The sequence below is a fragment of the Solanum tuberosum genome, unplaced genomic scaffold, assembly GCF_000226075.1.
Source record: "Solanum tuberosum cultivar DM 1-3 516 R44 unplaced genomic scaffold, SolTub_3.0 scf00066, whole genome shotgun sequence".
Lineage (NCBI taxonomy): Eukaryota > Viridiplantae > Streptophyta > Magnoliopsida > Solanales > Solanaceae > Solanum > Solanum tuberosum.
This window is the reverse complement of record NW_006238989.1, coordinates 448,147-461,723: the sequence shown is the minus strand read 5'-3', so window position 1 is coordinate 461,723 and position 13,577 is coordinate 448,147. Positions and strand designations below refer to the sequence as shown.

General features: G+C 36.9%; 1 protein-coding gene across 1 annotated transcript in view; it reads right to left on the bottom strand.

The window, feature by feature from the left end:
* Positions 1–11,929, bottom strand: part of LOC102601244 (myosin-1) — a 40,260-nt gene extending 28,331 nt beyond the window's left edge. Inside the window, exons 1-5 of the mRNA XM_006345239.2 lie at positions 10,985–11,929; positions 5,151–5,252; positions 4,561–4,704; positions 4,315–4,465; positions 4,192–4,219 (exon numbers count right to left, since the gene is read on the bottom strand). Of these exons, the coding sequence (XP_006345301.1) occupies positions 4,192–4,219; positions 4,315–4,465; positions 4,561–4,704; positions 5,151–5,252; positions 10,985–11,308 (749 nt within the window). The 5' untranslated portion in view covers positions 11,309–11,929. The remainder of the gene's footprint in view (positions 1–4,191; positions 4,220–4,314; positions 4,466–4,560; positions 4,705–5,150; positions 5,253–10,984) is intronic.
* Positions 11,930–13,577: the final 1,648 nt, after the last annotated feature.

The following is a 13,577-nucleotide window of genomic DNA, read 5'->3' as shown; positions in this document are numbered from 1 at the left end:
GTAGATTCCTCAAAGGTTGGCACAGGTAAAACCTGAGGTATGGGTAAGACCATAGATACATCAGGATGATCAGAAGACGTATAGTAAGGCTGAGACTCAAAGAATGTAACATCAGCGGACATAAGGTATCGATGAAGATCATGTGAATAACAACGATACCCTTTTTGGACTCGAGAGTAACCAAGAAAGACACATTTGAGGGCACGAGGAGCTAATTTATCTTTTCCTGGGGCTAAGTTATGAACAAAGCATGTGCTCCCAAAGACACGAGGAGGGATAGGATAGAGATGTGACTGAGGAAATAGTATGGAATGTGGAACCTGATTCTGAATAGAAGAAGAGGGCATTCTATTTATCAAATAACAAGACGTAAGAACTGCATCTCCCCAAAAACGCAGCGGAACATTGGATTCAAGGAGAAGAGTACGAGCGGTCTCAATAAGATGCCGATTTTTTCTTTCAGCTACACCGTTTTGTTGAGGGGTGTATGGACAAGTAGTCTGGTGGTGAGTAATGCCTTGGTGAGTCATAAACTCCTGAAATCAGGAGGATAAGTATTCTAGGGCATTATCACTACTAAAAGTACGAATAGAAACACCAAACTGATTTTGTATTTCAGCAAAGAAACTTTTGAATATAGAAAATAACTCAGAACGATCTTTCATTAAGAAAACCCAAGTACATTTTGAATAATCATCAATGAAACTAACAAAATAACAAAATCCTAAGGTGGAATTGACTCTACTAGGACCCCAAATATCAGAATGAACTAATGAAAAAATAGACTCTGAACGACCCTCAGTACCACGTGAAAATGTGGCACGAGTGTGTTTCCCAAGTTGACACGACTCACAATCTAATGTGGATAAGGTAGACAAACTAGGCACCATCTTTTGTAGTTTGGATAGACTCGGATGTCCCAAACGTTTGTGAATTAGATCTGGGAATCTGTAACGGAGCATCCTGTTAAGGAATTTGAAGAGGTAAGATAGTAAAGGCCTTGTGATTCTTGTCCTGTTCCAATCATCTGTCCCATACTGCGGTCCTGCATGAGAAAAAAATCATCAAAAAAGGTTATGCTACAATGTAGGGCTTTCGTCAAACGACTAACAGATGCTAGATTAAAAGGAGAACCAGGGACATAAAGAACAGAGTCTAGGGTGACAGAAGATAGGGGTTTGGCTTTTCCAACCCCTTTTGGTTTTGTTTGGATCCCATTGGCTAAAGTAATAGCTGGAAGAGATTGTGAATAAACAATATCAGACAATAGTGATTTATTACCAGAGATATGATCAGAAGCCCCAGAGTCCATGACCCATGTTCCAAGAGTACTAGATTGCGACATACAAGCAAAAGAATTACCCGCAACAGACACATCAGGTTGTGCTATTGAAACTACTTGTGGAGACGTTTGCTTATTTGCACGATACTGAAGGAACTCATCATATTCTGTCTGAGCAATATGAGCATTATTGGATGGTTGATTAGGTTGAGCACCATATGCTACTGGTGGAGATGTCTGTATACTTGCACAATTTCGAAGGAACTCATTATATTCCTTTAGAACAATAGGATCATAACTGGGTAGTGGACCATGCAAAATATAACATATGTCACGAGTGTGTCCAGGCTTATGACAATGACTACACTTGGATCGAGGTTTCCCAAAACGCCCTCCCCCTCGCCGATTCTCCATAGACTGATATGTACGCTTTTCAAAGGTTTGAGATGCGAGAATAAAGGAGTCAACAGTGGGTGATGAAACTACTTTGTGACTGGGAGGTGCCGCAAGATGAAGGAGACGAGAGAATAATTCATCGATTGTAGGAACTGTAGGGCTAGCTAAAATTTGATCACACACAGAATCATGATCAGGAGGAAGTCCAGCAAGAGTAAGAACTAGAAACAACGTTTGTCTGTGTGCTTGTTGTTTTTCCACATTCGTAGTAACTGGCATCAACGTGTCAAATTCCTCCATGACTGCCTGTACCTGTCCCAAGTAAGTAGACATATCGGATTCTTGTTTCATTAAGTTGGTCAATCAAGATATCACATCATAGAATCGAGATATGTCATTAGTGTATAAAGCACGAGCCTTTTCCCAAACTGTATAACACGTCTGGAATGGGCGAAACAAGGGCATCAACTTGGAATCAATAGAACGCCATATGAGACTACATAATTGAGCATCTACTTTCTCCCCATTGTGCTTTGGCTTTTGCATCTTCCTCACTAGTCTTTGTCTTTACATCTACCACATAAGTCTTGTTCGTTAAGTGATCTTGGACACCTTGACCCTTGCACCTTGCACCACAACTCACCGAGGAAGCCCAAGATAAATAGTTTGAACTTCCCAATAAAAGTTCTGAAGTGATTATAGGGCTAGAACTTCCAATCCCCATATTTTTTGAACCAAAAACATAACACCCAAAAGACATTATGCAAAATTTGTCTTGGAAACAATGAAAAAAAACTTGATTATTGATATTTGATTGTCGGAAAATTCAAATCTCGAAGAAAAATCGCCGAAAACAGCCTGGAAATTGCCGGAACCCTAATTCCGGCAATCGAATCTGGTCAAAAGCAATATGGGCCTGGTCGTAATGGCTGGACGACCCCAACTGTGAAAAAACTTCTCAAAAAATATGATCAGAAAAGCCCTCACGCACCGGCGTGTGAGATAGATCTCGCCGGAAACTACCACATCCGATCGACGCGTGAGAGCGTGTGGGGTGATGTTTTCCGGTGGCTCTGGCTGGGGTTTGGTTGCGGGGGATTTCTGAGCCTCGTGGTGGTGTTGGTTTTCGCACAACACCCACAGAAAGAAAAAAGAATAACAAAATCAGACCCAACAATCACCGAAAATTGACAGACATACGGTGACTTGTTTGTTCTCACCAATGCTCTGATACCATGTGAGAAATATATGAGAAAAATATTATTGAATTGTGTATCTAAATAGTTACATTGAGACCCTATTTATAGACACTACATTGGAATCCTTTTCCAACTAGGATTCCTATTCTTATTCTTATTCCTATTCTAAGTAGGAAATACTTATTTCTATTCTAACAGGGTATTTATAGCCCTAGGCTCTCCAACCTTACTAGTTAGCTTTTGGGGTGTGGTTCTCCCTGGTTATAACACTATGACATGTCTTTGCTTTTTCTTTATCACCCAGAAATCCCCGAGCCCAATGGCCCATAGTTCAAATTAAGGTGGCCATCTAACTTTCTCCAATTAAATAACAAGCTTTTGTCTGTGGCAAGGTTGAAACCCATAACATGTGCCTACTCCACATATCACGTGTTGCGCTCTTACACTTTGAAATTGTGTTATTTTGGAAAATAGCATATATTTCTAAAAGCTTCCCTCACTGTCAATTCCGGCCTTAACCTAAACCTTCCCTAGAAAACAAGTTCACTTTGGTTTGGCATCAACTGCTGACACACCCTAAATCAAAAGGCATACACCAACAGTCTGTTGCCCATTGAAATGTGAGAAAACAATTTAGCATTTTCCTCCCTCTCATTACTGAAAAAAATAACAATGTCATGGATTTTCTTCCTTCTAAGATTATGTCCTTTATACTTCTTGTAATTAAACTTAGTAGTGTACTTTCTGGATTCTCATCTAACTAATCATATCTGGTAACTAAGGAGATGGGCTCCCCTATTTGTTCCATGAACCAGCTATTATAAAGGACAATATTTTAGAAAGTTTTTATTTGCATGTTCATACGATAGCTTGAATCAGATTAATCTCAGTGGGAGCAAGAAAAACAATAAGCATGTAAAATGATTCAACATTTCAAGCTAGTAGGTTCATATTTATGGATTCTTTGCTTCCAATGTGATTCTATTCTTTTGATAACGTCAATGTGGTTCTATACTTATCTAATTTCACGTGGATTAACAAGAGATTCGAGTCGGTTGAGATAATTTCCCTCCTTGACACAGATGCATGAATGGACCAGTAATTTAAAGCTGTACATGCTGAGCTCGACATCATGGGCTTATGACCCAAGAGGGGGCAATAAAATGAAGGGACAATTAACATTTAAAAAAAAAAAAAAAAAAGTTAAAATAGTGTATATTAGTTAGATGAGATTCAGCTCTGAAGATACAAAAGAAAATGGATATTAGAAGACAACAAACAAAATGAAAACTATAATGCATTTAACTAGCTGACCTTATAATGATAGACTGATTCACTTCATCTGCAGAAAAAAGAGAACTATGTAAGATTTATCATGATTGCCAGGAATGATGTTCGGCCTCAATCATTATTACTGGATATACATAACTTCAGTACCTCGAACCATTTCTCTTATTGCCATATCTGTGATGGCATATACATGTGGGCTCTCAATGGATTTACGTTTATAAGCTTCAATGTACTCATTGCTATACAATGCGACTTTCTTAAAAGGATTCACAGCAACAAGAACTGGACCAGCTTTTGTCTAAAAGAGGTGAAGAGGATAAGAAATAAAGGCATAAGAATAAGAAAAATCAAGAAAAAGTTAACTACAACTTGATTAGGAAAATTTGTGCATACATAAATCATATCTCTATTGTATCTGTACTGAAGATTGTACAGCACTGATGGCTCATTTAGATAACTCAATTGCATAAGATCATCCACACCATCAAGAATATCAGGATTTGCAGGTATTAAATCATCATCTTTAACTTTTAAGACCTGCTTTGACCAAGAACAGACAAGGTATGAGATTAAATCATATACTTGAACCTTCACTAAGCATGAAAAGTCTTTTAATTTAAACAAGAAAGAGATGTGTTTGTAAAAAAAACATGGAACAAGAACTTTAAGAAAGTTTGACAGGTAAGATATAGACCCCTTAGATTAGGAAGAAGCGTGGAAGGGACTTGGAATCTGGGGAGGGAGAAAAATGGTGGTACATGGTTGGAGCAGAACAAGGGTAAGGTACACAGAGGCCATGACGAAATGAGAATGAGAGCGGCAGATGGGTGATATAGAATAAGCATACTTCTTTTTGTTTTCTAAGGCATCCCTTCTTTTCAACTTTTTGAACAGATTGACTAGAGAACTGCTGAAACAGTTCGTTTCTTTTACACAGAGCTCTGTAAGCAAAAAGATGAAAAATTCTTAGAGAACTGCCTTACTTTTCCTTCAGACAATGATATGAAAACTTCATTTCCAGATTTCGAAATGAATGTTGTCAGCTCCCAGCTCCCATCAGCTAATTGAAACCATGAATGAAGCTTCTGCAACAAGTCCACGCCAAAAGTTCAAAAAAGAAGGTAAGAAAATCATTGAAAGTGGAAATATCTTTGTGCGGTCAAACCAGCATATCATGACTACAAGCCAGTAGAAAAGATCTCATCAACCAACCCAACACATAAAATATGAGGGAGGGAATGGGGGATTATCCTGTTTCAAATCATTGTAAAGGTAATAATTGCACATGTTGAACATTACTTGTATATGTTGCAACCCAAATCCAACATAAAATTCAAAAGAACTTGAATTCAAACAAGCAAGAAAAAGAATTTGAAGGCTGCCATTGACTATTTTATGTCTAAGAATTTTTCCAAAAGCTGTCCACAGGTGAGATGAACTAGGCCTTCTTTTGGCTTTTGCCAAAGCTATACCAACAAATGATCCTATAAATAATTAGCCACCAGCTGTCTCACAAGATCCAACACTGTAAAGCACTTGTCAAGAACCAATAAAATATACTCCCTCCGTTTCAAAAAGAGTGGCCTAGTTTGACTTGGCACGGAGTTTAAGAAAATAAAGAAGACTTTTGAATCTTGTGGCCCTAAATTAAAGTTATGTCAAATGTACAAAATTGCCCTTTAATCTTGTGGCCTTAACATGTCACGTGGAAATGTTACCAAAACAGGAAAGAGGTCATTCTTTTTGAAACAAACTAAAAAGGAAGGTAGGTCATTCTTTTCAAAATAGAGGGAGTATCTGGATTAACGAAACCCACCTGTAATTGGTTGCACTCTGTCTAAATTTACAGGTTGCACAGAAACAGTGAGATGCAAGTTTATCTTAGGTGCAGCATCACAAAATCAATAAACAACCTCTGTGTTTGCAAACTTCATGAATGGTGGTAACTTCTCCTGCTCGTTTCCTCCCCCTCCCTAAAATTCCAGTCTCCAGAGCCGTTTCAAAGCTACTTCAGATCATTCAATATCTTTCCAGGCATTGTAACTGTGTTGAAGTATGTGACTAACTCATCCAAAAGCTTAAGTTGTTAGAAAGGGAACCTTTTATTTATTTAATCATGTCTTCAACATGCCCTCTCATGCGTAGTCTTATTCTTTTTCATGAGCTAAGAACGGGGAAAAAATTTCTAATAATAGGTAGCGGTGAGACTTGAAAACAGGACCTTTGCATGTTGTGGTACCATGTTGAAATATGTAACCAACTCATTTAAAAGCTTAAAAAATTAGGTGGCACTATTATTTATTTTACGTCTTCAACAAACTCAAAAAAGGATAACTTATTTGGTTCATGAAATCCATCCATTTGCATGGCCTTAAAAATTGGGGAAATACCAATGGTGTTGGAACTCTGAAGAGGGGATTTAAGCATGGATCTTTTGAAACAGGAGCGCAGACGAGTTTAGTATAACTATATACTTCTCTAAAAGCATAATCACAAACTTGTACACCAGAAGAAATACTCTACAATCACTCACAATACCAGAAATTATTGAAAAGTTAAAGTCACTGATTTTCCTTCTGAAAGTTCTGTAGTCCTGTCACGATATTCCCAAAATAATTGGTCCACTACACACATTCTACTGTACTCACAAATTGTATCCCTTCGGTGAGCAAGGATCGGACAATATGTATCGCCCCATACCTCTTGGTATGCACATAGACAGACTTTCAAGTCATCGAGCCTTTCTCAGAAGCAGATGCATCTCTCATAATTCACAAGTCAATTACATAATGAGAAACAAGGGAGATAGTCTTCTATCTAAGAACAAAAAATGCAGCATGCATTATGTTTGATTCTTCTGCTATTCACATGATGGAAAATCCATACTTCATTCCACAAGAAGAGGAATAGATAACCTCTATGTGCTGAAACTTAAATAGATTATTTTCACACTGCGTATAGTAAGTTGATCATCTTCTAACTGTAACACACGAGAAACTCCAGAAAGACATTCCTACTTAAGCCAATGTTTACAAAAAAAAATTACCAACAAAAGCAAGCCAGTTTTCAAACTAGTAGCTTAACCAAATCCCAATAGAAAGGTTGCAGATATTGATGGTTTCTGGGTCAACTTGTATGCACCTCAAGTATTCCACTGGACAACCTATCCAGCCCACAAGTACAGGTTAATAAGGATCTTGCTCATAGTGGCTGAAGGAGATGGCCTCACATCAAATGTCGTCACTGGGATTTGAATCCGTCATCATTAGATTGATAGTCTCGTACCTCAAACTCTAGGTCATCACCTTGGGAACAGAAAGGACGGTTGTTGATAAAGCATTCTTCTTTGTTCAGATTATGAAGATACATAAGCACCTCTGGGGACTTTATTTCAAGCAACCAAATCGGAGATTTCAACCTTGGACAGGCAACATATTGGAGAAAAACGTCACCATCATTGTAAAATTCCATTTCTCGATAAGTCATCCATAGTATGAAACATTACCCTTAGTCAGAAAAAGAATATATCTCATTGTTCATAAAGCATTTTCTCCTCCGGATACTTGGGAAAAATACAAGCTCTCTGGATGCTCCCTTCCAAACTATGGAAAACGTTTCAGACTATAAGCTAACATACTTGGAGAAAATGCTACCAATCCTTCTAAATTCCCATTCCTTTATGGGAGTCATCCATTGTATGGAACACTTCCTTAATTACAAAAGATATTTCCATTGTTCATCCGCACTGCTGTTTCTTTCATAATGAACAACTATGCAGTAATATAAGATTTGGAAAGCCAACATTCTTCAAGGAAGATTTATCCACCATTTCTTTTGAGTAGATTTAATACTACCCATGTCATGAGAGTCTAGTTTACAAAATAAAGTAGCATTCCAATCAAATGATAGGAGTCCATAGGTAAAAGATGAACTTACAACAGAATGGTAAGCTTTCGGTATTTAAGATGGGAACAGGAATCGTGGTGATCTAGGATTTCCTAAATTTCTTTAGGTAAGATAACAATCTGTATATACACCAATTCCATTGTAGGAGAGATTTTCCCCAAAAAGGAGATTCTTTTTTTTTATGACAAGGGAAACCCGCAGAGGGTAAAACCCTCCGCTCCTATGCAATAGCTCGCAAACCACATAAGAGAGGTAACCCACACTAGGCAAGCCCGGTGCGACGAGCCTGACCCAGAAGGCAAACCCCTTGCTTTCGCTGGCAAGGGGTTTCGAACTTGAGACCTCCAACATGGAAGTCCCAAGCCTAAACCACTGGGCCACCCGAAGGGTCCAAAAAGGAGATTCTTTTGGATTAGTTATAAAGGGGGAGAAAAATTATTTGTTAAAACAGCTATAGTAAAATTTACGAGCAAAAAATAAATAAATAACAAGATAAATGTAACTACCGAAAATTTTATAATGATGCCTCGTCATGTTTCGAAAAGCAACTAAAACTACTATCCATCTAAAGCACAGCACTCAACTCCGAGCAAAATAACGGAGCAGAAAAGAGAGACAACACCAATGTTACCAAATGCGAAAAGCGCAAAGAAGCTGTTGGGGCTTTATGCAAAGCGCGGAATTTAATCAAAAAAGGCACAAATGAAGAAAAAGATAGAAAATACAAGGAAATTGAATTTTTTTAAGGGAAAAGGGACGGATTTACCCCTGAACTTTAATAAATGGTATGTATATGCCCTCCGTTATACTTTCCGTCCACTTAAGTCCCTGCCGTCCAATTATAGGTACACATATACCCCTCTCACTAACGGACCCCTAATTTCTTACACGTGTCTTAATCCTATTGAACTACCCGTTTGACCCTTTTTTTTAACCCATAACCCAACTATCCGCCCCATAACCCAATACCCACCCAATTTACTCTAAAAGTTATCCTAATTAAAACACCCAAATTAACACACCAAAATCCGTCCCTTTTCCCTAGTTAGAGGTCCCCGCGTATCTCACACACCAAAAACCCTAGTCGTCCCCCTCTTGACACACCGCCAAATTGCACACTACCAAGATTACCCTACCAACCATATCGTCGGGTTTGAGCAAATGACAAGTCAATGTCATTTTCCAGGCCAAGTTGAATATCGAATGTGTTCTTTGGTCTCCTCGGAGCTGTCATTGAGAAGATTAATTAGCCTCTTAGTTCCATCTACCTGGAACAATTTTCACTTTGTTGACTTATGCCAACTAGAGGTTGTCTAATGCGACGACGATGTTTGGTTGAACTCCGGCATACCTCGACACTAGTAACGGCTTGAATGCCGATGAAAATTGCGGCGTGCACAATGTAACCCTAGGTGTGTGTTTAGCATAGGAATTGCACTTATGTTTCACAGATAACAGATAACATCTACAAACAGAGAAACTGAAGTTGGAGGAGGCAGATGATGGGATTTCGTTGGCGATAATCTCTGACAAAATCGATTGCGAAGATGAAGAGGAATAGCTGGAGGGACGAGTAGTAAAGTAAGTAGTGGCAAGTTGTTGACGATGACAGATTCTTCAGAGCTCGAAAAAGAGTTGAAGCAATGATTATTCCTTGATTTCATTTTCGATGCGGTGCGAGAGAGAAGCACATGTGGATTCTCCGCTACCCATTGAGCAATTTGGGTTATATTTTTGGATCTGGGTATCATGTATTTGGGTGGGGATTTAATTTTGGTAGAAAAATTTAATAAAGGGACGGATTTTGGTGTATTAATTTGGGTGTTTTAATTAGGATTCCTTTTAGAGGAAATTGGGTGGGTATTGGGTTTATGGGGCAGATAGTTGGGTTATGGGTTAAAAAAAAGGTCAAATGGGTAGTTCAATAGGATTAAAACACGTGTAAGAAATTAGGGGTCCGTTAGTGAGAGGGGTATATGTGTACCTATAATTGGACGGCAGGGGCTTATGTGGACAGAAAGTATAACGGAGGGCATATACGTACCATTTATTAAAGTTCGGGGGTAAATTTGTCCCTTCTCCCTTTTTTTAATGATAAGTGAAATATCAGTAGTGTCACCTCTTCGGGAAATGCTCATTCGCAAAGAGAAGTTTTTCTTAGAGCCTTGATGACAGACATTGAAAAGAACATTAAGGAGGTGAAGCGCTCAACATGTTTTCATGCTCGCTTCAGGGCTTAAGTGCGCTTGAAGCGCACCTTTGACAACACTAGGCAACACAAGAAAAAAGATGATCCAGTGCTGATTTGCAGCCTACATTGCATTAATTATCTCAATATCCTAGCAAAAAGACATATCTTTATGAATCGAGAATGATATTATTAGCTTCCAGAATTCTATTTACTTTGAAGGTATCACTAGCAATATGTTGACACTCTAGAAAATTTCTTCCAAGATCTTACAGAACAGAACTTACAAACCTACATCGAAATAAAGATAATTGGTTTTAGGTTTTACAATAAAATAGCTTGTCATTTTCCTGAAAGAAATGATACCAGAGTTGTCCTCCCTGCAAAGTTTAAAATCCAATCACAGACAATGAGCCAAGAAGCTACTGATAACTCAAAAGTGGAGGGTAAGAATCAGCTTCCTAAGCTCTCAACCATTCCCAGAATCACATCAGGTTGTACAAGCTGAGCAACCATAAGTGACTTTCATCAAGTAGTTTACCAGATTAAGCCAACAATATTATAAGCTGAAGGGATTACCGATGAACCGAATATGATCAAAAAGATGGCTTATCTAAAATTCAATCAAGCAACCAACACGACAAACAGAACATCAAATCAAGAAGTTGCATACAGATGATACCAACAAACAAAAACAATCCATGAAAAATGATTATCCAATACCTTTTTTGTCACATAAGACGTGGTGTCACTCCATTTCGATTCTACACGAGACGGTGTGAATGCATTGGTGCTCAGATCATCATCACCACTAGACAGGCTTTCCTCAACAGAAAAGTTCAATCTACTGTAAGGGGATTCCTCACTATATCCATCAGCATTACCATTAGCCTCATTCAACAATTCTCCATTCGTGGAGACAGTATTGGATGCCATTCTATGATTAGCCGCATTGACAGTCTCGGACTTGTTCAAACCAAATGCATATCCGACTGGCAGTGATTTGATGGAGTTTAGTGATGGGGTGCCTTTAACTCTCTGTGCCATTCTTCTTAGCAAGTTACTTCAAAGTAAAGCTCTAACAAAACAATCAAGATTGTAATAATTGAATCAAAAAGCTAACTTTTTTCTTTCTTCTTCTCCAATAAAGTAAATCAAAAGGTCCCAGTGAGCTTATCTGCCAAACCTAATGGAGGGGACCCATAACAATCTAGCTATACACTCAACAAACAACAAATAGTGGTTCCTCACTCATCAATCACACCATACTCACCAACATCAACATCATTTCCAATTTATAGAATTCTAAAATAAATAATTGGGTCAAAAAATCCCAAAATTTTTCGATTTAATATATATCTGTAATCCAAACTCTTCCCTTCAATTTTGCACAACAAACTCCTCAAAAGTGAACTGCAGTACAAGAAGAGGACAGAGCCAAGATCGATCTAGAACTTTGCCCAAAAAACAAAATGGACTACAGAAATTGAAGTAGTCAAGATATGTAAGAACATAGAAGAAGAAAACTCGTCCTTGTACTGAGGAAAAGAGAGATGAAGGGAGGAAGGAATAGGGTGTGTGAAAAGCAAATCTAAGAAAATAGAGAAGGAACAGCTTTTGCTTTACTTCTCTTTCCCTTTTAACTTTTCCTTTTGTGAATGTTTGGTCTTTCACTGTACACAACACAGCATTTTGAAAGAAAAAAAAAGAAGGGGAAGGAGAGGGTGGGTAGGGGGTGGGGTGGGGTGTGTCACCGTGACAGCCTCCAAAATTCAATTGTTTTTTTTATTTTTTCAACACCAACCATAATGTTAATATATTCAAATTCACATGTCACAAGCCTATGAAAATGACTAAATGGCCTTCACTGTTTTTTTTTGTTTTTTTTACCCACACACAATAGGTTATTTATTTTATGAGGTCTCTAGAATATGCTTAATATTTTAACATCCATTTCACTTTAACTAATTATGATTTGAACTTAAAAGACTGTTGCATGGAAGGAAAGGGTAACAACAATAATAATATCAATATCATATTAACATACTCAGTTTAATTTTATAGGTGAGATTAATGAAAAATATAAAATTTATACTATTTTTGCGGATGTAAAAAGATAGTTTTTTGGAAAAAAAATCGGCTCAAGTAGTGTATACCAAAGTCAATCAGAAATAAAAAATACAAAATCAAAAAAAGGACATAATAAATAATAAGAAAAACATAATATAAAAATGAAAGAAGAAGATGTATTTCAGAATGTTATTTTACTTTGCAAGTGGTATTATGGACACATAATTATAATTTTTAAGTTTTGTTTTTATACCTTTTTTGTTGGTTACTTATATAATGGGGATAGATTTGAGTTGCACTTTTAAATTTTAAGTCATTTTTAACTTATTTTAAGTCATTTTTTATATTTATCAAACACTTTTAAAAGTCAAAAACTGATTTAAAAGTAGATTTGATCAACTTTTAATTCAAACCAAATACCCTCTCAGAGTCCGTTTGGATTGACTTAAAAAAGTAGTTCTTAAATCAAAAATAAAAAGTTAAATTGAAATGGCTTTTAAATTAAAAAAATAAAAGTAGGGGAGACCTACTTTTAATTTTTGACTTAAATTAGTCAAGTAAAAATATTTAGAATGATTCTTGATTTATGAAAAAAAAAAAAACGAATTGGAGGATAATATTGAGATTATAAAATATAAATTTACAATTAAATTACTAGCCTAATGAATTTGACCCAAGGAGGACCGGACAAGAGTGAAGTCGATGGAGGGAGGGAGTCAAAGTCTTCTTGAACCCGTTTCAAATCTGAGCTGTTGGATTGAAATTTACGGTTGAGATTTAAAAAGGTGGCTTAAGATCTGTCCCTTTTTAGTGGGCGGCAAATGGGCTCCCTTCCATTTAAAAATGGGCTTTACTTTAATTGTCTCTAAAATGTTTTTTTTTTTAATTTTTCCTTCAGAAGACATATGGCACTTTAGAGACTATCACAAATGTTGTATTTATATATATGTTTAAGGACATTTTTGTTTCAAAATTCTTCTTGTAGAATATATTTAATACGTGTATTGTATTTTATATTGCTTTTGAGAAAGAGTCCTATGACGCGAGAGCATAGATGGAACTTAGATTTATGGGTGTTTGGTAGCTCGATAAAATTAAAGCTAATATATATATATAAATAATCAAGGTATTTATGTATTAAATTACTTCATAATTGATTTGTAAATAGGATAAAAGTTATTAATGTATTAATTTTTATTTATTTTTTATTTTAAATCAAAGATGGGCAAGCCCATTTTATTGAATA